Source organism: Schistocerca gregaria, chromosome 3 (genome assembly GCF_023897955.1).
Source record: "Schistocerca gregaria isolate iqSchGreg1 chromosome 3, iqSchGreg1.2, whole genome shotgun sequence".
NCBI classification, from domain to species: Eukaryota; Metazoa; Arthropoda; class Insecta; order Orthoptera; family Acrididae; genus Schistocerca; species Schistocerca gregaria.
In genome coordinates, this window is record NC_064922.1 from 840,808,600 (window position 1) to 840,834,819 (window position 26,220).

General features: G+C 40.9%; 1 protein-coding gene across 1 annotated transcript in view; it reads right to left on the reverse strand.

Annotated features, from left to right (window-relative positions):
• The window catches only part of LOC126354256 (beta-1,3-glucan-binding protein-like), a 112,698-nt gene that overhangs the window by 71,732 nt on the left and 14,746 nt on the right, over positions 1-26,220 (reverse strand). Inside the window, exon 2 of the mRNA XM_050003773.1 lies at positions 2,774-2,928. Coding sequence (XP_049859730.1) covers positions 2,774-2,928 — 155 coding nt within the window. The remainder of the gene's footprint in view (positions 1-2,773; positions 2,929-26,220) is intronic.

Here is a 26,220-nt window from a genome sequence, read left to right on the forward strand (position 1 = left end):
CGTGTCCCGTGCTCGAATCAGCAATGTAGCCGCTCGCAAAGATACTCCTCAACCAAGTCAGCGATATGACAATACGCATGCAAGTCTTACGGGTGTCATAAGAGGCACCCTTATAGCATAGCGGGACCTCGACGATATTCTACGCTCCGTTTTGTTGCCCTCCATGGCAAGCCATTCTGTGCTTACATTTCAGCAAGATAATGCCCGTCTACACACGGAGAAGTTTTCTACGACTTATCTTCGTGCTTGCCAAACCATCTCTTCGCCAGCAGATATTCTCCGTGGTATACAGTTACTCTAAAGAAACTTCGAAGGAAACGAAGACTACTGCATAGTAGTTATAAAGAAAGCATAGGACTATAGATAGAGAGCTATTGAAGGAACCGCGTTTGGCAGTAAAGAGAGGAATGCGTGAAACCTTCAATGACTACCTTAGCAGAATATTGTGAAATGATCTTTCACAAGGTCCACGCACATTCTGGGCACATGTAAAGGCTGTTAGTGGCACCAGAATTTGTGTCCAGTCACTCATGGACGAGACGGAACTGAAAATGAGGGAAACAAAACAAAAACAGAAATGCTTAACTATGTTTAAAAATAAAACCCAGGAATATTGACGTATCTTAATTCTCGCACAGCCGAAAAGATAAGTGAAAAAGATGGCATTGAGAAACAGCTGAAGTCGTTATAACTGAACAAAACCCCAGACTCTATGGAATACCTGTCACATTCTACACCCCGTTCGCGACTGACTTAACCCCTTTGAAAACTATAATGTATCGTAGATCCCTCTAACAAGTAAACTGTGCCCAATTGTTGGAAGAAAGAACAGGTCACACCTGCCTACAAGAATGGTAGCGGAAGTGATCCAAAAAATTACTGTTCAGTATCCTTAACACTGAGCTCAAACATAATGATGTATCTCCAAGAGAACGACCTCCTCCATAACACCAAGAATGGATTTAGAAAACATAAATAATGCGAAACCCAACTCGCGCTTTTCTCACATGACATGCTGATACCTTTGGATCAGAGCAGTCAGGTAGATGCAGTATCTCTCGATTTCCGAAAAATATTTGACTCAGTCGCAACTATGCCTGTTACCAAAAGTGCGATCATATGGGGTATCAGACGATAAACGTGACTGGACTGATCGTTTGTTGGTAGGGCGGAAGAAGCATGTTTTCTTGGATGGAGAGTCATGGACAAACGGAGCAGTAACTTTGGCTGTACCCCAAGGAAGTGTGATCAGACCATTGCTGCTCATGTTCTGTATTAATGACCCTGTAGACAATAGTAACAGCAACCTTAAAGTTTTCGCAGATGGTGCTGTTATCCACAACGAAGTACGGTCTGAACGTAACTGTATAAATATTCAGCGAGACCTGGATAAGATTTCAGCGTGGAGCAATGATTGGCAGCTTGCTTTAAATGTTCAAAAATATAAAAATTTAGACTTAACAAATCGAAAAAGATAGTATCCTATCAATACAATGTTAGTGGGTGACAGCTGGAATCTGTAAACCCAAAAAAAAAAATACTTGGACGTAACACATAGGTTCAGTCGTGGGTAAAGCAGGTGACAGACTTTGGTTTATTGGTAGGACACTGGGGAAATGCAATCAGTCTACAAAGGAGATTGCTCGCGAATCACTCATGCGACTTATCCTGGGATATTAATTCCGTACCAGACAGAACTACGAGGGGATATCGAACAAGTACGGAGAAGGGTAGCGCGAATGCTGACAGGTTTGTTTGACACTCGGGAGAGTGTCACTGACGTGTTGAATGAACTGATCTGGCAGACTCTAAGATAAACGAAGACTATCCACAGAAAGCCTACTTCCAAAGTTTCAAGAACTGACTTTGAATGATGACTTTAGGAATATACAAACCCCTGTGTATCGCTCACTTAGGGATCGTTAAAATAAGATCAGAATAATTACAGCACGCACAAAGGCATTTATACAATAATGGAACGGAAAAATGCCCTAATAACTGGTGCAGTGGCAAGTAGTCTCTGCCATCCACTTCAGAGTGGTTCGCAGAGTACTGATGTAGCTGTAGAGGTAGATCATCTCCGATACAGGTAACGAAGTAATTCAATCACGTACTGTTTCTCCCGCGAATTAGTAAAAAATATCCCACTCTCCGCAAGTACAATTTTCAGGTTGTGGAAGGTGACTTTCGTAGATGAGGTCAGGAAGAAGATTGGCTGTGGTAGATTTTTGTAATATGTGTATTGATGTTTACATGCAATAATTTGTGCTGCATATGGTAGTAAGGTCACAGCTTTTGTAGTAGTACGTGCACATACAATTCTTGTACTATGTCATTATACAATTACTCGCTGAGATGTTGTGTGTGGTCGACCATTTTCAGACTAACATAATCTAATAACATTCTAGGGAAGTCATCTCATGGCACTATGTTTTGCTACAAGGTGTCGACATATACGATTAGTAATTTTGAGAGGATTTTGAGAGTGGTTACTCACTGTTGGATGCTCAGGTGCTATGCATATTAATTTCATGTTGAGATGATTTTGCGTAGCTGTGTGCTGCTGCGATTATTCCGTCAGTAGATAGCGTTACAAAACTGATTATTGGTTCGTGAACATTCATATAACAAGGTATAGCTTCAATAAATCAGGGCTTCGTCTATGTAAAAGGCCTCCGGAGTCTGTGTGGGTGCCCACCGTCGTAAACGGATTATTTGTCAAACGTTACGTAGACACAGTTACACGGCCGTGAGCGTTTCGGCGCATACTCACTCGTCGGCAGGCGAGCCGCCGTTGAGGTCTATGGTGCCGCTGGACAGGAAGGCCTCTCCGTACTTGTCGGAGGTCAGGGTGGGGCGGATGTTGAGGTAGCCGTTCCTGGCGAAGCTGTTGGACCGGTTGTTCACGTACATCTCGAACTCGCCGTTCTGCAACAACGGACAAATTGACTCAGTAAACAACCCATACTTTTCAACATTTCAAAAAATCTTTAAACTTGAAAACAAGTCAGGACAAAACACACACACACATTCACTCTTTCCTCCCACCCCACCCCCCTTACATACCCCCACCCCCACCCACCTCACAAATGCCCACAAACCTTAACTTAACCGTGCGGAGTGGCCGCATGTTTGAACGCCATCTAACGGAGAGCGCAGCCTCCCGCCGGAGGTTCGAGTCCTCCCTCGGGCATGGGTGTGTGTGTTGTTCTTAGGATAAGTTAGTTTAAGTAGTGTGTAAGTCTAGGGACCGATACCCTCAGCAGTTTGGTCCCTTAGGAATGCCCTCAGCAGTTTGGTCCCCCAGGAATTCACACTTAATAAAACTTCATACAGATGGTTCAAATGGCTCTAAGCACTATGGGACTTAACATCTGAGGGCATCAGTCCCCTACACTTAGAACTACTTAAACCTAACTAACCTAAGGACATTATACACGTCCATGCCCGAGGCAGGATTCGAACCTGCGACCGTAGCAGCAGCGCGGTCCCTGACTGAAGCGACTAGAACCGCTCGGCCGCAGCGGCCGGCACTTCATGCAGAGCTATAACGTTTATTTTATAAAAAATGATCTATGTTTATGTCCATGTCAATCGTAATTTCACACGTCAATTTTGCATTGTAAATACATGTTATTTTTGCAATAATGAATATAATATAAGTAGATATATACTTACTGTCACCAATGTGCAATGTAAGTGCTGTACAAAGAAACGCTCTGCCCCAACACAAACTCTTTGAACATAACTTTAACCACTCTCTTTAGTTTATTTGCATTCCTGGCCAAATGAACTCTACTAGTATGAAACATAGACCTTAATTTGAGGAAGAAATTTGTGTGAATGTACGCTTGAAGCACAGCATTGTATGGTAGTGGAAAACCCGGAACAGAAGAGAACCGAAGTATCTGAGAAGTGGTATTACAGACAAATGTCGAAAATTAGGTGGACTAGTAAGGTAAGGAATGAGGAGGTTCTGCGCCGAATCAGAGAGTAAAAGAGTACGAGGAAAACATTGACAAGAAGAAGGGACAGGATGATTTAGAGCATTTGTTAAGACATCAGGGAATAACTTCCATGCCGGCCGCGGTGGTCTCGCGGTTCTAGGCGCGCAGTCCGGAACCGTGCGACTGCTACGGTCGCCGGTTCGAATCCTGCCTCGGGCATGGATGTGTATGATGTCCTTAGGTTAGTTAGGTTTAAGTAGTTCTAATTTCTAGGGGACTGATGACCACAGCAGTTGAGTCCCACAGTGCTCAGAGCCAATAGAGCCAATGACTTCCATGGTACTACAAGGAGCTGTAGATGACAAAAACTGTAGAGGAAGACGGAGAGTGGAATACACCCAGCAAATAATTGAGGACTTAGGTTGCAAGATCTACTCTGAGATGAAGAGGTTGGCACAGGAGAGGAATTCGTGGCGGACCGCATCAAACCAGTCAGATGACTGAAAACTCAACAAAAAAAAGACAAAAAAAGGAAAAGGAAAGAAAGCATGTGGAAGTTGTTACCTGTGGCTGAGTTAGCGAAGTGTTGCAAAATTAACGTCACTGGAAACATGTGTTATGTTTTCCAGAATAATGTGTGCGGTAAGGACTAAAAGACAACAGGTACTAATAGCTGTAAGTAATGCTTCTAAATCGATCAGATAATATGGATAATTCTCGTCGCATTCAGTACTTACATACTTCGTTTGTTACTACGATCCTCACAGTGCTGTAAACATGCAATAAATACCTACTATCTGATGATGAATTACTACGCGATCCGAAACTGGTAATGGAAAACAACACTGATGAATAAAACAAAACGTACTTGCTTGCAGTGATTTGGAAACTTTTATTCAACACGGTCGCAGTGTCCCACACCCATAAGGGGTGAAAGTTTTAATATGACCTTTGTGCCATTCTCAGGAAGGCAGTCGGTAATGCTGTAGTTTACGATCGAGCATGCAAAGAACTACGGCAACCCTATTTACCAGTACATACTTTTTTTCAAAGTTTTATTTTACTTACCATCACATGTGAAGATAAAAGATTTTATTTCGCTAATTTAAGTGATAACAGATGCTATGTTCCTGACCGTTAAAGGGAATTTTATAAAATTTTCTTTATGGCAACTGAGTGTGGTTGGGCGTGGTTACGCATGGTTAACCGTTACCGTTGCGGTATTTGAATTCTCAGTGAAAAGTCTTTTGAGTTGGCGCCAATAACTTAACTTCAGCTATCATAACGTTGACTGTTACTCTCTGTTTTCTCCTCCGATAAGATGTCAAATACCGGACAAAATCAGTTCAACATTGAGAAACTCACTGAAGGTGGATTTGGAAGTTTTCAGTACAAGAGTGTTTCGAGCACTATGAGCTCTGGAACTGTGCTTGCGGTGCCAACACTAATTCAAAGAAGGCAAGATCGAAAAACATTAGAGCCAATCAATTACGTAAACAAACAACAAACATCCACATTCCATATTCTTAAATTTCCAAAATGCTTTTGACATCATATACACATATGATTTGACGGACAGGGTAAGCAACCATCTGCGGCTGTTCGCTGACGATGTTCTGATGTACGGGAAGGTATCTTCGTTGAGCGGCTGTAGGATACAAGACGACTTAGACAAAATTCCGGTTGGTGTCGTGAAATGTAAACAGATCTAAATGTAGAAAAATGTAAGTTAATGCAGATCAGTAGGAAGAATAATTCCATAATGTTCGACCACTGCATCAGCAATGTGTTACTTGAGACAGTCAAGTCAATTAAATATCTGGGCGTAACGTTGCACATCGTTACGAATTGTAACGAGCACGTAAGAACGGTAGTAGGGAAGATCAACTGACGAATTCGCTTTACTTGGATAGTTTTAGGATAGTGTGGTTCATCTATAAAGGAGAGCCCGTATAGGACGCTGGTGCGACCTATTCTGGTGTTTGGGATCCGCACCAGGTCGGAGTAAAGGAAGACATCGAAGGAATCCGGAGGCGGGCTGCTAGATTCGTTACCGGTAGTATTATGGAGAAGCTTCGGGAGCTCAAATGGGAATCCTTGGAGGAAAGGCGACGTTCTTTTCGAGTAACACCATTGAGAAATTTTAGAGAATCAGCATTTGGTACTGACTGACGAACGATGCTACTGCCGCCAACGACATTCACAGTCATGTGAACGGGTAACGTACATTTCGCCTAAGGACCATGAAGTTAAGATTAGAGACATTAGGCCTCGTACGGAGGCATATAGACAGTCGTTTTTCCGCGATCTCTTTGTGAATGGTATTGGGAACTGAAGAATCGGGAATAAAAATCTATGCACACACTACGAAACCAAAGATTTTTATAAGAAGTTACAGAGCATCTACATCTACAGCTACATGGATACTCTGCAAATCACATTTAAGTGCCTGGAAGAACGTTCATCGAATCACCTTCACAAATCTCTATTATTCAAGTCTCATATAGCGCGCGGTAGGAACGAACACCTATATCTTTCTGTACGAGCTCTGATTTCCATTATTTTATCATGGTGATCGTTTCTCCCTATGTCGGTCCGCATCGACAAAATATTCTCGCATTGAGAAGAGGAAATAGGTGATTGAAATTTCATGAGAAGATCCCGCCGCAACGAGAAACGTATTTGTTTTAATTATATCCACCCCAAATCCTGTATCACGTCCGTGACACTCTCTCATACAAAACGTGATGCCCTTCTTTGAACTTTTTCAATTTATTCCGTCAATTTTATCTGGCAAGTATCCCACACCGCGCAGCAGCATTCTAGAAGAGGACGGACAAGCGTCATGCAGACGACCTCCTTAGTAGATCTGTTACATTTTCTAAGTGTTCTACCAATAAAACGCAGTCTTTGGTTCACCTTCCCTACAATATAACCTCTGTGTTCTTTCCAATATAAGTTAGTCGTAATTGTAATTCCAAGGTATTTAGTTGAATTTACGGCCTATGGATTTGACTGTTTTATCGTGTAACCGAAGTTTAACGGATTCCTTTTAGAACTAATGTGGATGACCTCACACTTTCCATTATTTAGGATCAAATGCAATTTTCGCACCATACAGATATATTTTCTGAATCGTTTTGCAACCTGTTTCTATCTTCTGATGACTTTAATAGTCGATAAACGACAGCTTCATCTGCAAACAACCTAAGACTGCTGCTCAGATTGTGTTCCAAATCGTTTATATAAAGTGTTTCCTTCGAGGTAATTCATAATGATCGAACACAGTATATGTTCCAAAATTGTTGCATATCGACGTTAATTATAGGGGCCTGTAATTCAGTAGATCACTCTTACTACATTTCTTGAATATTGATGTGACCTGTGCAAGTTCCCAGTCGTTGGGCGCGAATGTTTCGTCGAGCGAACGGTTGTACATGATTATTAAGTATGGAGCTATTGCATCAGCATACTCTGAAAGGAACCTAATCGGTATACAATATGGACCAGAAGACTTGCTTTTATTGAGTGATTTAAGTTGTTTCACTACTCCGATGATATCTACTTCTACGTTACTCATGTTGTCAGCTATTCTTGATTCGAATTCTGGAATATTTACTTCGTCTTCTTTGGCGAACGAATTTCGGAAGGCTGTGTTCAGTATGTTGTAGCAGCACTGTCATCCATGGTATCTCCATTGCTATCGGGCAGAGAAGGCATTGATTGTATCTTGCCGCTAGCATACTTCCCATACGACCACAATCTCTTTGGATTTTCTGCCAGGTTTCGAGACAAAGTTTCGTTGTGGAAACTATTGTAAGCATCTCGCACTAAATTTCGAGCTTCTGTAAAAGATCTCCAGTCTTCGAGGTTTTTCGTCTGTTCAAATTTGGCATGTTTTTTTCGTTGTTTCTGCAACAGTGTTCTGCTCCTTTTTCTGTACTAAGGAGGATCAGCTCCGTAGTTTGTTAATTTATTTGGTATAAATCTCTCCGTTGCTGCTGACGCTATTTCCTTGAATTCAAGCCACATCTGGTCTACAGGAGCAGGAGACGACAGCGTTCTTTAAGGAAATGGCATGCTCAAGGAAAACAGGTGCACAAGCAAAACACGGCGGAAGAAAATAATAGGTCACGTTGCTTCAGTTGCAATAAATACGGCCACATTGCCAGACAGTGACACGAAACGGAATAAAAATACAATTATATCCTAAGCTGGTAAAACTTTTGTTCCAGGTTTAATACCTTCTTTTCATTCTATGAAATCGGACATAGGATATGTGGATTTATGTTCCTCAACACACATAACATATCGATGTGACTCGATGTATGATGTTCGAAGGCCACTGATAGCAACCACAAAGGTTGCAAGGAAGACACTCCTGGCTGTAGAGAAGTCTAGGAGGTAATGTGAGTTTGATTCTGAATGGTGAAAATGACAGAAGAATTCAGGTAAAAGATATGCTATATGTACCAAAACATGCTGCTAATCTCGTGTCCGTTATTGTAATGGTAAAACACTGCCAGTGGATTTCAGGCATGACGACTGCGATGAATATAGCAGCGCGGGAACGTCTATGTGTTCGGCGACACTGACAAATAAGTTGTATTAACTAAACACAGCCGGCCGCGATGGTAGAGCGGTTCCAGGCGCCTCAGTCCGGAACCGCGCGACTGCTAGAGGCGCAGGTTCGAATTCTGTCTCGGCCATGGATGTGTGTGATGTCCTTAGGTTAGTTAGGTTTAAGTAGTTCTAAGTTCTAGGGGACTAATGACCTCAGATGTTAAGTCCCATAGTGCTCAGAGCCATTTGACTCATTCGAACTAAACACACTCAGAGACGTGAACACTAACAACTTTTAAGAGTTCCTTTCACACGTCAAGGAAAAATCACTGTTCTCTCATTCTTGGACCACTTCCCACCACTAATGCCATATACACACTGAAACTGCTTAAGCGTTACAATTGTACCCTAGCATTTGTAAGCAACTCGCCCAAACTGCTGTGGATCCTCTCGTAAATCTTGACAAGACTGTACAGTGCTGTGTTCCAGTTCTTCCATCGTATTAATGGGAGTGCTGTACAGATGTTTTCATTAGCTGCGTGGTGTGAGGTTACTACTATTCCAGGATTTTTCCATCACTTTATTTGTCCGCAGTCAGAACTGACAGCGCTCTACCGTTGCAATCGTTGAGTTGCGCAGACTGTGTCGACATTTACCGTAAAATAGTATTGTTAAGTTTAAAAGTAAAATACATCGTGTTAAAATCTTACGAAGGTGTAGAAGTATGGAACCGAAATTTCCCTATAGGTGGTGCTAGACGTCAATGTAGGACCCGTGAGACCGCGTCTGCAGTGCCATCTCCTTCCTGTAACGGCTGACAACGAATGTCAACACACAGTAACCCAAGTTTCATGCATGAGTACCTGTTTCAAACACGTAACCGTTCGAGTTTTGTGCCTACGAACTACGATTTGCAGACAGCATTTGTTTTCTGTTATAATTTGAAGAAAACTACTGCAGAATCGCACTGAATGTTTGTAGAAGCTTTCAGCGAACATGCTCTTCGGAAAACACAGTGTTTCGAGTTGGTCAAAAAATTCAAAAGTGGTGAGTTTGACGTGAGATACGAGATCGCGGGAAACTACCGAAAAAGTTCGAAGACAACGAATTGCAAGGCTTACTGGATGAAGATGATACTCAAACTCAACAGGAGTTCGCGTATCAATTGAATGTGATGCAGAAAGTCTAATGGGAAAGGAACAGAAAGTGCAGAAAATGGGCTCCGCATGAAATGAATCAAAGAGAGCAAGCACATAGAAAACAACTCGTGAAATGCCCCTAGCGAGATACAAAGTAGCAAAGTAGTCTCTCCATCGAATAGTATCAGGTGATGAAAAATGGATATATTTTGAGAATCCTAAGCGTCGTAAATCATGGGTGAATACAGGCAAAGCATCGACATTCACTGCAACACAAAGTCACATTGCTCCATGATAACGCCCCATCACACAGAGCAAAACGGGTCAGGGAAACGAGCAAGGAGTTTAGTTGGGAAATACTAGGGGTACGCGGCTTATTCTCCAGACTTGACTCCGTCCGACTGTCATCTATTAGCATCTCTGGAACACGCTCTGACTGAACAACGCTTCAGTTCACAACGTGAAGATTGTTGCGGACCACCAGCGTTGCTTCATGCTTAATGTCTACCCCTACGCAAATGACATCTTCCAGCAGGATAATTGTCCATGTTGCAAGAACAGAATTGCACTACAGTGGTTTGAGGTGCATTACAGTGAACTCACACCAATGTCTTGGCTAGCAAAATTTGCGTGGTCTGTACCCACTGGAACACATATCGGGCACTAGCTGCAGCGTACGTGCCTGTAACCCACCATCCTGTAATTTGCGCGAATTGCTTGACCTGTGGGTATACGTTTGGTGCCACATACTTCTGGAATCCTGTCAAGGACTTGTGGAATCCATGCCAAGCAGAATCTCTCCTGTTTCAAAAGTGGAACAACACCCTATTTAAACAGGTGGTCGTAACGTTTTTGCTCATCGGTGTACGATGCCTCAATAGAACCGTAAACACAACGAGTCTGCATGGTGCCTTGACAAACTGGCGACAAAGGAGGAAAGGAGCTATTTTGTGTGTTACAATATGCGAGCTGTTAGTAAATTAAAACATCATTGCGTCACTGGTAGTATTGCAAAGTGGTTTCAGGCATATCTTACTAATATAAAACAAAGGGTGTCATTACATAACACTTCAGCAGTAGGCAATCAAACATCATCTGACTGGAAAAAAAATTACATGTTGTGTTCCCCAAGGTTACATACTAGGTCCACTACTGTTTCTAGTGTATATTAATGGCCTGTCATCTGTTACATTACCAGATGCCAAGTTTGTCTTACTTGCAGATGATACAAACATTGCAATAAATAGTAAATCAAATATAAATTTAGACAAGGCAGCTAATCAAATGTTTACTGACATTAATAAGTGGTTCATAGCCAGTTCACTGTCATTAAACTTTGAAAAGACCCACTACATGCAGTTCAGAACTTCCAAGAGATTTCCTTCCGGTGTGTGTATAAAATATGATGACAAGGAAATAGGAGAAGTTGAGAGTGTAAATTCTTGGGATTACAACTTGATAATAAATTCAGTTGGGAGCAACATACTAACGAACTGCTAAAGCGCCTAAACAAAACTGTGTTTGCAATGCGACATAGGAGATATAAATATAAAAAATCTGGCATATTTTCCTTATTTTCACTCCATTATGTCGTATGGTGGTATATTTTGGGGCAACTCCACAAACAGAGAAAAAAGTTTTAGAATACAGAAGCGTATAATAAGAGTAATGAGTAGTGTAAATCCAAGAACATCATGTCGAAGCCTATTCAAAGAATTGGGCATATTAACCACAGCTTCTCAGTATATGTATTCCTTAATGAAGTTTGTTGTAAATAATACATCTCTTTTTCCAACTAACTGCTTAGTACACAGTATCAATACTAGGAATAAGAACAATATACATAAGGTTTAAAATCTCATACTCTTGCCCAGAAAGGAGTCCAGAATTCAGCAACGCATATATTCAATAAATTACCAACAACCATTAAACGTTTAGTTTCAGACAAGCCAACCCACAATCTAAACATAATTTAAAAGAATTTTTGGTGGCCAACTCCTTCTATTCCATCCATGAGTTTTTCAACAAGTGCAGTAGACCATTTTAATGAAAATTTATGATACGTTAACAATACTTGGTTGTAACAGCCAAGTAACTACCTACTGTGTGAATGATGGATGTATGGAAAGCAGATGTAAGTCTTAAGTCTGTAAATAGTGGAAGTTTAATTTTAAATCTTGTATATAATCTGACTGTTCTTAACTGAGGATCACTGAAATGAATAATTTACCTTAATTTTTGATAATACTTGGTTGTAATAGCCAAGAAACTAGCAAATGTCTGAATGATGGATTTAATGAAAGCAGATGTAAGTATTAAACCTGTAAATATTAGAAGTTTAAATTTAATTCATGTACATAATTTTACTTTTTATTGACTGAAGATGATTAAAATTCATGAAACTCAAGTTTTTCTAATTACATTTTTGTAATGTGTTTATCTGACATGTTCCACACCTAGGAGGATTCTCTCTTTTATGGGTCTATGGAATGAATAATTAATCTAATCTAATCTATCTGTTGTAACAGGGATTGTGGAAAAGAGCCACCATGTAAACAGTGCACTGTATGTTGGTATCGATAGTTTAGGGACGCTGGTCACCTCTGTAGACAGAAAAGTACTAGTAGACGAAGTGGGGCATATGCAACCATGCAGAGGGTGAGGGAAAAAGCTTAGTGCGCAGTGTAAAAAAATAATAGTAAAATATTTTTAAAAAACCAAACTGTCCGCCCCAGTCACGAACTTGGAAATAACACAGCAAACTGCCCGGAAATCATAGTTGCATCATAGTGCATCATAGTGCAGGAAGCGCTTGAACATTTCGCCTCCAAGCTGATATTCAGTGACGGAAGAATCTTCCATTTATCTGGTTAGGTTAATCGTCACGATGTGAGAGTGTGGGACACTGAACATTCTCATGCAATTGTGGCGCATGAACGAGATTCGCCTAAGGTCATTGTTTCCGGCGCAGTGTGACAGACGAAGTTGTACGGGCTGTTTTTCTTCCGTTAGAAGACTGTGACGGCTACCTCTTAGCTTAAAATGTTGCAGTTCTAGTTGTTTCTACAGCTGACAGCTGATTGCTAGAATTTCGTCTTCCAGCTGGACGAGGCACCTCCTCATTCGAACACTGATGTACGACCCAATCTAAACGACGAACTTCTGCATCGCTAGATTGAGTGCAGTGGTGAAGATGATGCGGCCCCTGTTCCCTTGGGCCCCCAGGTCGCCTGACCTAACGCTTCGTGACTTTTTCCTTTGGGGGTACACTGAGGACCGTGTTTACGTAGCCGCACTGCCGACAACACTCGAACAGCTCAGACAAAGCATGACTGCTGCTGTGAGGGAATGCTGCTACATAAGGCGTGGAATGAACTTCAGTACCGCTTGGTCGAGTGGCGTGCGACCAGAGGGACACCCGTAGATCACTTGGAGAGCGCAAAATACAAGCTCGGTGAGTTTACGGTTCAATTCGTGTGTCAGCGATATATGTGCATTTAATGCTATGGAAAATGTACCAGGTGCAGAAGTATGAAACCGGAATTTGGTTGCAATAATTACACGTCTGTTGCTTAAAACTGATAAACAATATTTTATTCAAAATAATCTCCATTGCTATTTATGCATTTCTCCCGCCTCCGACCTCCCCCCCCCCCCCCCCTCCAACAGGCTACGAATGCCACGCCAAAAAAGACAGTTTTGTTTTTGAAGCGAACTAGTCAGCGAGCCATTTTCATACGAATTGAAGCATTGTTCGGCGAGAGCGCATCCCAGTGATGCAATTAGGTGATAATCGGACGGAGTCAGGCCTGGAGAATGAGCTGCATGCCCTAGCATTTCTCAATCGAACGCCTCGATCTTTTCCCTGACCCGTTTTGCTGTGTGTGATAGGGAGTTATCATGCAGCAATATCTATTGTATGTTAACCGGGGGCCAGGAAACGACGGAGAGGCTCTGTCCCCGTAGCAGGCGCCGTGGTCCACAACCCCCCGACGACTACCGCAGTCCACTTCACCCCACCGCCGCCCAACACCGAATCACTCTTTCAGGTGGAGCAATATGACTTTGTATTGCCTTTTTCTATGTTCCGGTCGTTTTTCAGGTACGATTTTACTCGATCATTTGCTGTCGGTAGCGAACAGTCTTAACGGTTTCACCAAGTTTTAGCAGCTCATAATAGATGACGTCCTTCTGATCCCACAAAACACAGAGCATTGTCTTCTTTCCAAAGCTATTTGGTCTTGCAGTGGATGTCGGTGATTTGCCTGCATTCAGCAATGACTTACTACGCTTAGAATTCTCAAAATACATGAAGATTACAATTAAACTTTCAAAACGCTGTAGAAATAACACCACTGGTCAGATTGACGTCAAACTGCAACGGAATATTATCGGAGAAGAGGGAAAACGTATGGCAGAAGGAAAAAATAGTGTAAAAATTGATCAGCAGCTGGCGCTGCATGTGTCAGAATATGGAAATGAAAACACCTGTCATGTACACGACCCACTGGTATAAACACGCCTGGTACACGGCTTTTCTTGCTTTCGCGTCTGCGACGTTCGCCATGACTGTCTCAATGCAGGACCGCGCTCTGCTTGTAAAGCTGTATTACAAGAATGATGACTGTGCACACGTCGCTCTGCAGAAGTTCCGGACTGTGTAGGGCTTGAAATGAGGCGATGGTCCGATTACTGCGGTGGGTCTGGAGAAAATGATTCAAAAATTCGAAAAGACGGGTTCTTTTGATGTGCAACCTAGTAGAGGGAGGAAACGAATTGGTTCGACGTCAGTGGAAGCAACGGCCACAGTAATGCAGGAGGAGACGAGTGGTGGTGTGCGAACGTGTAGCGCACGGAGAATTGCCCAAACAGTGGACACAGCACGGTGCGTAAAATCCTACTAAACATCCATCTTTGCCATTTATTCAAAGTTTCCTATGTGCGCGAGCTCCATCCTGTTGACCTGCCAGCAAGAGAGATTTTCGTTTTAGAATTTCTTGCTCGCATGGAAGTGGACAATGATTGGCCGTGGAAGATTTTGTGGACAAACGAAGCCCACTTCCATCTGACAGGATACGCCAAAACACACAATTGTCGAATATGGGCAACGGAAAATTCACACGCAAGTCAACCAGTACCACATCATCTTGAAAATGTCACTGTGTGGTGCGGGTTTACGGCATCATTTATCATAGGGACATATTTTTTCGAAGATACAGGTGCTTCCGGTCCTGTTACCTGTACCGACACTGGTAAGCGCTATGAGTGCCTTTTGCGGAATCACGTCATTCCGGATGTGGTTGTGTAGACGGGATCGTTTTCATCTAAGATGGAGCACCTCCGCTCATTGCAATTCCAGTTAAGCAGCTGAAGCGCCATTTCGGAAATGCTAGAATTATCAGCCGCCATTTCCCTACAGACGTGCCTTTCCAATCACCTGATCTTAACCCCTGTGATTTCTGGCTGTGGGGCTGTCCGAAAGATGTTGTGTCCAGTGTTCCGTTGGCAGTCTTAGCTGCATTGAAGGCACGCATTGCGCAACACATTCTGTACGTGACCCCTGAAACACTTCGGTCAGTTGTGGAAAATGCTGTTTCTCAATTTCAACTTGTTGCAGAAAACAGTGGACAGCACACGGAAATTAATAATCCGATTTGATTTTGATTGATGCTTTCTATGCGGTTTTTGGCCTCAGGTCAATTTTTCCCATCCGATGTGATATGACCTTGCCGTGGTGGGCTTGCGTAACTAACAGTATCACACCTGTACACTCATTCACATTGTGTAGTACAGTTTGTTTGGCGTCAAACGTACACTCTAGGCATTTTTTGTATGATTCATTTGTTATTTGCAGTCGGTCACTATTAAATTATGATGCTTACAGCACCATCTATTGCTACAATTTGTTACTATTTATGTTTCTTCTGCCATACGTTTTCCCCCTTCTCCGATAATATTCCGTTGCAATTTGACGTCATTCTAGGATGTAAATGTCTTGTGACTAGGGCCTCCCGTCGGGTAGACCGTTCGCCAGGAGCAAGTCTTTCGATTTGACGCCACTTCGGTGACTTGCGCGTCGATGGGGATGAAATGATGATGATTGGGACAACACAAGACCCTGTCCCTGAGCGGAGAAAATGTCCGACCCCGCCGGGAATCGAACCCGGGTCCTTAGGACTGGCATTCTGTCGAGCTGACCACTTAGCTACCTTTTTTTCCGTTTTGTTCCATATAGTTCTTTGCGTTTGGTCTGGGTGGACGTCACAAGACATCCGTTGAAGTTGATCGTCGATTTATTGACTGCCGTCGCTGTCTGACGGGCCCTACACTGTCGGCTAACACCATCTACAGGGAAATTCAGGATTCATACTTCTACATTTGGTAGAGCTTTGAAACCGAATGAATCATTTATAGTGTTTCTGCACGGTTCTTAAAGCGTCACTTTCCCACAACTGCACCAGAGGGCATTATTTTCGCTGTGGTCAGTGGCCACGGAGTTCTGCTACATCAGTGTGTGTTTCGAGTATATTTATAAACAGCGGAATTAGGGATGAATGCTGTTAGCGAAACAGCTCTCTTTTAGCTGGGGAGATAAGAATACTTCAGCGTGTCACGTGAGCGATACGTTGTCGAGACTTCTACTGCTCGTGGTGTTGGGCGTCGACACGACGTCCGATATCAGCGCATTCGATATCGGCCAGATCGAGGTTGCCAGTTCATCGAACACACCGTTTCGAGATCCTGCAGAAGCAGACAGTCCCACCTGTCCTTTGACCATCAGACAGACTCCAATATGGACAAAACAGTATGAACCATCCTTAGAGCAGATAAATAACTGAAGGATTTGAAAGCAACAAATCACCAGGTCTGGATGGAATCACAGTTTTATTTTACAAAGAGTACCCCACGGCATTTGCCCCCATACCTCGCTTGCCTTTATCTTGAATCTCTCGCACAGCACGAAGTCCCAAGCGACAGGAAAAAAAAATGCAGGTGATTCCACTATAAAATAAAGGTAAAACAACAGACTTTCAAAATGAGAGACCAGTACCTCTGACTTCGGTTTGTTGCATAAACCTTGAACATATTCTCAGTTCGAATATAATAAATTTTCTTGAGACTGAGAAGTTTATGTCCTCGAATCGTCATGCTATTGGAAAGCATCGCTGGTGAAAAGTTCAGCTTGCCCTTTTCTCACATGATATACTGAGAACTCTGGATGAAGGGCAAGAGGCGGATTCCATATTGATTGGCGACTCCATGGAGTGTTCTGTGCACCACGACCAAATAATGGATATAATTGGAAGGAGAAACAGCATTGGTCGTATTCTTTTGTTTTATTATCCGCAGTATTGATTTTCGGTCACTTACTAATCATCTTCAGTGCTGTAATATACAATTAAAATTGGTAGGCACTGGTACTAACAAGCTTAGAGCAACAAAAAACAAAAACAAAAATACGACCAATGCTGTTTCTCCTTCCAATTATAGGATTCCATATTCCTATATTTCCGGAAATCATTTGACATGGTACCCCATTGCAGGCTGTTAACGAAGTTGGGAGCATATGGAATAAGTTCACAATATAAGTGAGTGACTCGAAGACTTCTGAAGTAATAGAACCCATTATGTTTTCCTTGACAGCAAATGTTCATGAGAGACAAGAGTATCGTCAGGAGTGCCCCAGGGCAATAATAATAGGACCGCTGTTGTTCTCTACACACATAAATGATTTGGTGAACAGGGTGGTCAGCAATCTGCGGTTTTTTGTACGGTAACGTGTTGAAGCTGACTGACTCGACTTAGACAAAATTTTTAGTTGGTGTGATGAATAGTAGCTAGTTCTAAATGTGGAAACATGTAAGTTAATGAGGATGAGTAAGGAGAGCAAACATGTAATGTTCGGATGATGCAGTATTACTAGATTCCTGATTGACACAGTCAAGTCGTTTAAATATCCGGGCGTAACGTTGCAAAGCGATATGAAATGGATCGAGCATCTGAGAACCATGCTTGGGGCAGAGAATGGTCGACTTCACTGTATTGGGAGAGTTTTAGGAAAGAGTGGTTCACCTGTAAAGAAGATCGCATGTAGGACGCTGGTGCGCCATATTCTTGAGTAGTGCCCGAGTGTTTGGGATCTGTACCAGGTCGGATTATAAGGAAGACATCGAAGCAGTTCAGAGTCGGGCTGCTAGATTTGTTACCGGTGAGTTTGAACAACATGTAAGTGTTACGGAGATTCTTCGGAAACTCAAATGGGGATCCCTGGAGGGAACTCGACTTTCAAATGGTTCAAATGGCTCTAAGCATTATGGGACTTATCATCGGAGGTCATCAGTCCCCTAGAACTTAGAACTACTTAAACCTAACTAACCTAAGGACATCACGCAAGTCCATGCTCGAGGCAGGATTCGATCCTGCGAGCGTAGCAGCAGCGCGGTTCCAGACTGAAGCACCTAGAACCACTCGGCCACAGCGGCCGCCAACTAGAGGTTCTTTTCGAGAAACAATATTGAGAAACTTTAGAGAACCGGTATCTGAAGCTGACTGCCGAAAGGGTCGGTGGGTGGTTGGGGGTCGTTGGCAAGTAATCAGTTATGTAAAAATGTCCTCATTTGTATTAGAAATGTTCATTTGTATTACAAATGAAGTTGCGAGTAGGTATATAAGGGGCAGCGTTGGAGTGAACAACGATTGCACTCAGTCAACACCGATTTACAAAACATGGTTCTTGTGAAACACAAGTAGCACTATACTCGCGTGAATTGTTGTGTGCTATCGACAGGGGATTTCAAATTTATTCATTATTTCTTGATTTCCGTAAGGCTTTTCACACTGTACCATACAAGGGGCTTGTAGTGAAATTGCGTGCTTATAGAATATCGTCCCATTTATATGACTCGATTCGTGATTTCCTGTCAGAGAGATCACAGTTCATAATAACTAGTCCTCCGCTGTTCCTTATATATATATATATATATATATATATATATATATATATATATATATATATATATATATATATATATATATATATATATATTCGATCTTTCGATCTGGGAGACAATCTCAATCTGAGCAACCGCATGTTGTTTACTGTCTAGTAAAGTCATCAGAAGATCGAAACAAGTTGCAAAGCGATTTAGAAAAGCTATCTGCATGTTGCGAAAATTGGTAATTGACTCTAAATAACGAAAAGTGTTAAGTCATCCACATGAGTGCTAAAAGGAAACCGTTAAAATTTGTTTACACGATAAATCGGTCGAATATAAAGCCCGTTAATTCAACTAAATACCTAGGAATTACAATTACGGAACAACTTAAATTGGAAGGAACACATAGAAAATGTTGTGGAGAAGGCTAACCAGAGACTGTGTTTTATTGGTAGGACACTTATAAAATGTAACGAATCTACTAAGGAGACAGCCTCCACTGGACTTGTCCGTCCTCTTTTACAATACTGTTGCAGGTGTAGGATGCTTACCAGAGAGGATTGACAGAGTACGTCGAAAAAGTTCAAAGAAGGGCAGCACGTTTTGTATTATGCGAAAAAGGGGAGGGTGTGTCACTGAAATGATACAACATTTGCGGTGGACATCATTAAAACAAAGGCGTTTCTCGTTGGGAAGGCATTTTCTCACGAAGTTCCAATCACCAATTTTCTCCTCCGAATGCGAAAATATTTTGTTGACGCCGACCTACATAGGGAGAAGCGATCATGTGATAAGATAAGGGAAATCAGAGCTCGCACGGAAAGATATATGTGTTCGTTCTTTCCGCGCACTATGCGATATTGGAATAATAGAGAATGGTGAAGGTGGATCGATGAACCTCCTGCCAGGCACTTAAATGTGATTTGCGGAGTATCCATGTAGATGTAGATATGAATGAGCGCTATGGTGGTTCAGGTGTAATGGTGTGAGGAGGCGTAATGTTACAAGGGACGACAAATCTTCGAACGCGGTACGCTCAACGGTCAACGGTGGTGGGAATCTGTACTCCTTCCCCGTGTGCGTCTTTTCAGAGGTGCACTCAGACCAAGCCTCATTATGGACGGCAATGCACGAGCGCGCCGACAGCGCAGGTGTAGGAGCACTAGAAGCGAGAAGATATTCGACAGACGTACTGTATTGGTCTGCCCACTCCCGTGACTAAATTCCCATTGAGTGCGTGTAGGATGAGTTGCGGAGACGCAAAGCGTCACGTCCAAGTCCACGATCGTCCAGCAACTCCCAACCACGCTGGTGGAGGAATGGTTCCCCCTACCACAAGAACTCCCTTCCAACCTTGTGGCCAGCATGGGAGCACGCTGCAGAGGGTGCACTGCCGTCTGTGCTGATAACTAGAGACCGGATCATACTTAGGGTTGCCATAATCCAGAAACGAAAATCAAGGACAAAATTCGGTGATTATAAAGATGTGGCTATTTACAATTTGTACACAAACCAGATGGCAGTTATAAGAGTCGAGGGGCATGAAAGGGAAGCAGTAGTTGGGAAGGGAGTGAGACAGGATTATAGCCTCTCCCCGATGTTATTTAATCTTCATTCAATATAAAGAAGTAAAGGAAAAAAAAATTCGGAGTAAGTATTAAAATCCACGGAAAAGAAATAACAACTTTGAGGTTCGCCGATGACATTGTAATTCTGTCAGAGACAGCAAAGGACTTGGAAGAGCAGTTGAACGCAATGGACAGTGTCTTGAAAGGAGAATATAAGATGAACATCAACAAAAGCAAAACGAGGATAATGGAATGTAGTCGAATTAAGTCGGGTGATGCTGAAGGAATTAGATTAAGAAATGACACACTTAAAGTAGTAAAGAAGTTTTGCTATTTGGGGATCAAAATAACCGATGATGGTCGAAGTAGAGAGGTTATAAAATGTAGACGGGCAATGGCAAGGAAAGCGTTTCTGAAGATGAGAAATTTGTTAACATCGAGTATAGATTCTAGCGTCAGGAAGTCGTTTCTGAAAGTATTTGTATGGAGTGTAGCCATGTATGGAAGTGGAACGTAGACAATAATAGTTTGGACAAGAAGAGAATAGAAGCTTTCGAAATGTGGTGCTACAGAAGAATGCTGAAGATTAGATGGGTAAATCACATAACTAATGAGGAGGTATTGAATAGAATTGGGGAGAAGAAGAGCTTGTGGCGCAGCTTGACAAGAAGAAGGGCTCGGTTGGTAGGACATGTTCTGAAGCATCAAGGGATCACAAATTTAGCATTGGATGGCAGCGTGGAGGGTAAAATCCGTAGAGGGAGACCAATAGATGAATACACTAAGCAGATTCAGAAGGATGTAGGTTGCAGTACGTACTGGGAGATGAAGAAGCTTGCACAAGATAGAGTAGCATGGAGAGCTGCATCAAACTAGTCTCAGGAATGAAGACCACAACAACATAAAGATGTGGTTGAAACGCGGACCGATATGTTGTGCAAATGTCCATTGGTTTGCATTTCAGTTGAATCATCATTACTTTACAGTGGTAATTATGAAGATGTGGTTGAAACCTGAAATCACACAATGCCCTTTCACCTTTCTGCACGTCAGACAAATTTTCGTAATTACCATAATTCAAACAGTAATTCTGTCAGCAAAGAATCTGTAATTAACAAGGAAAAATAATACAAGCACTACTGTTGTCTATAAAGGAGTGGTCAATGATGAAGCAAATTAATTGCACTTGACGTTAAATAACTTTTTAATTAAAGCCCCAAACACAAATTATTAACATTTACACAATCATGCTGCTACAGTTGATATATATCTTTCACTTTATGCTTTAAACCAGTCATATTTCTCTGATCCCTGGACAGAAGAAAGATACTCGTTTCGATTCTGAATCAGTCTATGAAAATCTGTGCAGTTTGTGTTTTTCATGTTATATTGGATTTGGAGCATTGCATTGAATGATGTTAAAGCTAGCCTGTTTCTTTCTTCTGTCCATTGTGCATTCACTAGGGAAAGCACACTCTCCACATTGGCATTCTGTCCTGCAATGGAGAAATAGTACTGCACAATAGCAAGCAGTTCTGAATACTGCTCTCTAGAAACACAATCCTCAAAAAATTTAACCCACTTTTTATAAGGCATAATCTCCAAATTCTGGTTATCTTCCTGTGTAAGAAAACACTTTCGTTTCACTATCTGGTCAAATAGCAAACTCTCATCCACTTTGAAAGTTGTGTTTTCTTGCATCCACTTCAGTGTACATTCAACTTTTTCCCAATGAGATAAAGTCTTCAGCAGCATCCAATCAAAATGTTCAAGTTCGGATAAAGGCTTGCTCCATTTTATCAGATAATCTGTAACTGTCTGATAAAATGCCATGACATCCTCTTGAAATTTTGACTGCTGATACTGGGAGAGATCTGACATTAACTTATTTACTTTCTTTATCATGAATTTACATTTCTTTCTTTCCTCTAAAACATGCACGAAGTTTTTAAGTTCCAACTCAACCTCACGCATAGGGATCTCTTCTTTCTCAATTTTGGCGATAGCCTTTTGAAATGGACTCATCTGAGCAAGCAGAAAGTCTATTAAATACATCTCTCCTCAAGCTTTAGGAAAAAAAGACTTGATAAGACAGGAAGTATTATTTAAGAGCTTGAAGCATGTATATGAATCTTTCAATTGCAGGAAATAGGCTCATCCACACATGCCTAAGTAAATCTTTGTGAGTCATATGGAGGAACTAACAAAAATCCCTTAATGCTGCTACAACAACAGTATAAATAGAAAAGTGGTTATAGACCTTAATAATTATACTTTGCACATATTGTGACACAATTCGGTTCCACTTTGAATAGCATTACGCATTACATGAACTGGGCAACCTACTCCTACTATGGACCTGTTTAGTTTGTTTCCTAGTTTCTTGAATACATTGTTTTCCCCTGTTCTGAAAATAGTCGAGCGATTCTGAAGTGACATGGAATATCAGCACAGGTTCCAATGGCTGTCGTCAAGTTTGCAGGAGTTATGAAACACTTGATCGGTGGCCAGTAGCAAAACTTGCGTAAAAAGAATTTTTTCACTTACTAGCCACTTTTTTCGTGCACATTTTCCTCTTCATCCAGGACTCCCGTCTTCGAGCATAAAATCGCAGAATGTCCGCGAAATCCGCGATGTATGGCAGCCCTTGATCGTTTCTTTCAATTTGACATCTTTCATTAATTTTCCTACTCAGGTAGTAAAGGACAACAGCACATTGATAGATAACACTTTTATAGACCGAGATAGGTTTAAAAACATAAATTCTTGTCCTGTTGTGAATGGCTTTTCTGATCATGATGCTAAGCTAGTTACAGTATGTGACATAGCTCCATTCAGTAATTCAAAAGTACCCTCTAAAGTTGTGCGTTCACTTAATGACTCAACAATTAGAAATTTCAGAGAAAATCTTCAGCAGTTAGACTGGTATGAGGTGTACAAGGAATCCGATGCTAATTTAAAATATAACTTATTTCATGAGACACTAGTAAGAAAATTTGAAAACTGTTTCCCCAAGAAAGTAGTTAAATCTAATTATAAGAAACCATGCAAAAAACCTTGGCTTACCAAAGGAATAAAAATATCTTGTAACCACAAAAGGGAACTTTATCTAGTAACAAGAAAGAGTAATGACACAGAAAGAGCCAAATATTTAAAAAACTACTGTGTTACATTAAGAAAGGTTATTAAAAAGTCCAGAATCGTGTGCATCATGCCTGTGATTAGCATCTCCGATAACAAATTCGAAACAACAGGGCAACCAACAGTACACGATGATAGCATCACCATCAAAGCGAATGGAAACTCGATAAAAAACAAGCTGGAAGTCGAAAACATTTTGAATAATCATTTTTTAAATGTTGTGGAGAAAATTGGATCTAAATGTTCATTAGAAGAAGCAAGGCAGTTAATGGAAGAGGCCTTACCCACACCATTTGATACAACTGTAATTCCACCCACCTCTACTTCTGAAATTAGGAAGATAATAAACTCTCTGAAGAATAAAAGCTCACATGAATTGATAACATTTCCAACAGGATAATAAAAGCTTGTTCCCAAGAAATAAGTGGGATTTTTACCCACATATATCGTAGCTATCTGAAGCAGGGTATTTTCCCAGATAGACTGACATATGCCATTGTTAAACCACTGCATAAAAAAGGGATACATCTGATGTCAACAACTACCGCCCAAACTCTCAACTGACTGCCTTGTCCAAAATTCTTGAAAAAGTAATGTATTGTAGAGTATCTTCACACCTTCGTAAAAATAAAGTTTTAACAAAATGTCAGTTTGGTTTCCAGAAGGGTTTCTCAACAGAAAATGCTATAAATACTTTCACAAATGAAATATTAAATGCTCTGAGTAACCAGAAGTCATCCGTTGGGATTTTTTGTGCTCTATAAAAGGCTTTTGATCATGTAAATCATGGAATACTAGATAAGCTTAAGTACTGTGGTATGAATGGGACAGTGCTCAAATGGTTTAAATCATACCTAACTGGAAAAGTTGAAATAAGCAGTTCACATAATATGCAAAAAACTGGTGATTTCTCAAACTGGGGAACAATGAAGAATGGGGTGCCGCAAGGTTCGGTCTTAGGTCCTCTGCTGTTCTTACTATACATTAATGACTTGCCATTCTATATTCACTTAGATGCAAAGCTGGTACTTTTTGCTGATGATACAATTATAGCTATCACACACAACAGACAAGAATTAACTGGTGAAATTGTAAACGATGTTTTTCAGAAAATCATTAAGTGGTACTCTGCAAATGGGCTCTCTTTTAACTTTGACAAAACACAGTATATACAGTTCCACACAGTAAATGGAATGACACCATTAATAAATATAGACTTCGATCAAAAATCGGTAGCTAAGGTAGAATATTCAAAATTTCTAGGTGTATGCATTCATGAGGGGTTGACCTGGAAAAACACACTAAGGATCTGCTGAAACGTTTGAGTTCAACTACTTATGCTATTAGGGTCATTGCAAATTTTGGCGATATACATCTGAGTAAATTAGCTTACCACGCCTATTTTCATTCTCTGGTTTCGTATGGCATCATATTCTGGGGTAACTCATCATTGAGTAAAAGAGTGTTCATTGCACAAAAGCGTGTAATCAGAATAATTGTTGGAGCTCATCCAAGATCATCCTGCAGACACTTATTTAAAGAGCTAGAGATCTTTGCTGTAGCCTCACAATATATATGTTCACATATGAAATTTGTTATTAACAATCCAAACGAATTCAAAAGTAATAGCACTGTACATGGCTACAACACTAGGAGAAAGGATTATCTTCACTGCTCAAGGTTAAATCTAACTCTGGCTCAGAAGTTGGCAAATTATGCTGCCACAAAAGTCTTTGGTCATTTACCTAATAGCAACAAAAGTCTGAAAGATAGCAATATAGCATTTAAAAGGAAATTAAAAGAATTTCTTAATGGCAACTCCTTCTACTCATTAGATGAATTTTTAGATGTAGTAAGTGGGTAATTTCCCCAACCCCCACAAAAAATTTAAAATATTAAGTGTCGTAATATTTTGTGTAATGTAATATCTTGTACAGACACCTTTTACTAACCTGACACGTTCCACATCATTATGAAATGTCGTGTTCATGATCTATGGAACAAGTACTAATCTAATTTAATGTAAACCTAATTATACACATCACAAAAACCTTAAAATATGTGTGCAAATATGCATGAAAAATGCTTAAAATGTACGAAAAGTATCGAAATACGCAAGATCAAATAATGAAAAAAAAACAACGTTGTTACTGTGTGCATTATATCTCAAAGTCCAACCTGTGCATGTCATTTAATAATTTTTTTCATAATTCGGGGCCAAAGTCATAATATATTTCTTTAAAGTCAGTACTGCGAATAAAGTGTTCTTTATTTACAGTGTTACATTTACACTTACACAATTATGATTTCGGCTTCAGAGTGCCATTATCAAGTGTTGTCTGAAAGCAGGTTAGACAATAACACTGAAATACATAACAAGTGACATAACTGCAAAAGGATCCATATTTGTAATGCTTACTTACAAGTGTTATAAACTGCCCAAGATGGCATACTGTCGTATTAAAATACACTATTAGACTCATTGTCTAAGAGTCGATATTTCTGACAGAGCCTGCTGCTTTGTTTCATTACTGAGTACACCATCTTGACTGAATGACATTTGGCTAAGTGTCAAATTGTCTTGGTCAAAGAAATTCCTGTCACAAGCAGGTGACCTTTTTTTAGTCTTGCGACTCAGTGTCCAGTAGGACAGGAAAGGGTAGGAGCAATTTATTTTCTTTGGTATTTGTTACATCTTTGCAGTACCTGTTTATCTTAGTATAAAATGAAGTTGCCTGTTCATAAACATAAACAGTAACAGACTTCTCGATAATATTCGCTGCATCCATAAATATAGTATGTGAAATTAACACATGGACAACTCTAAATTGTGTAATTTTGCCTCACTTCAGAATTAATACAATACAGTGCAACTACTTATTCTACTCCCTCATTAATTAACCAGTGAGGTTTGAAGCGATATTTA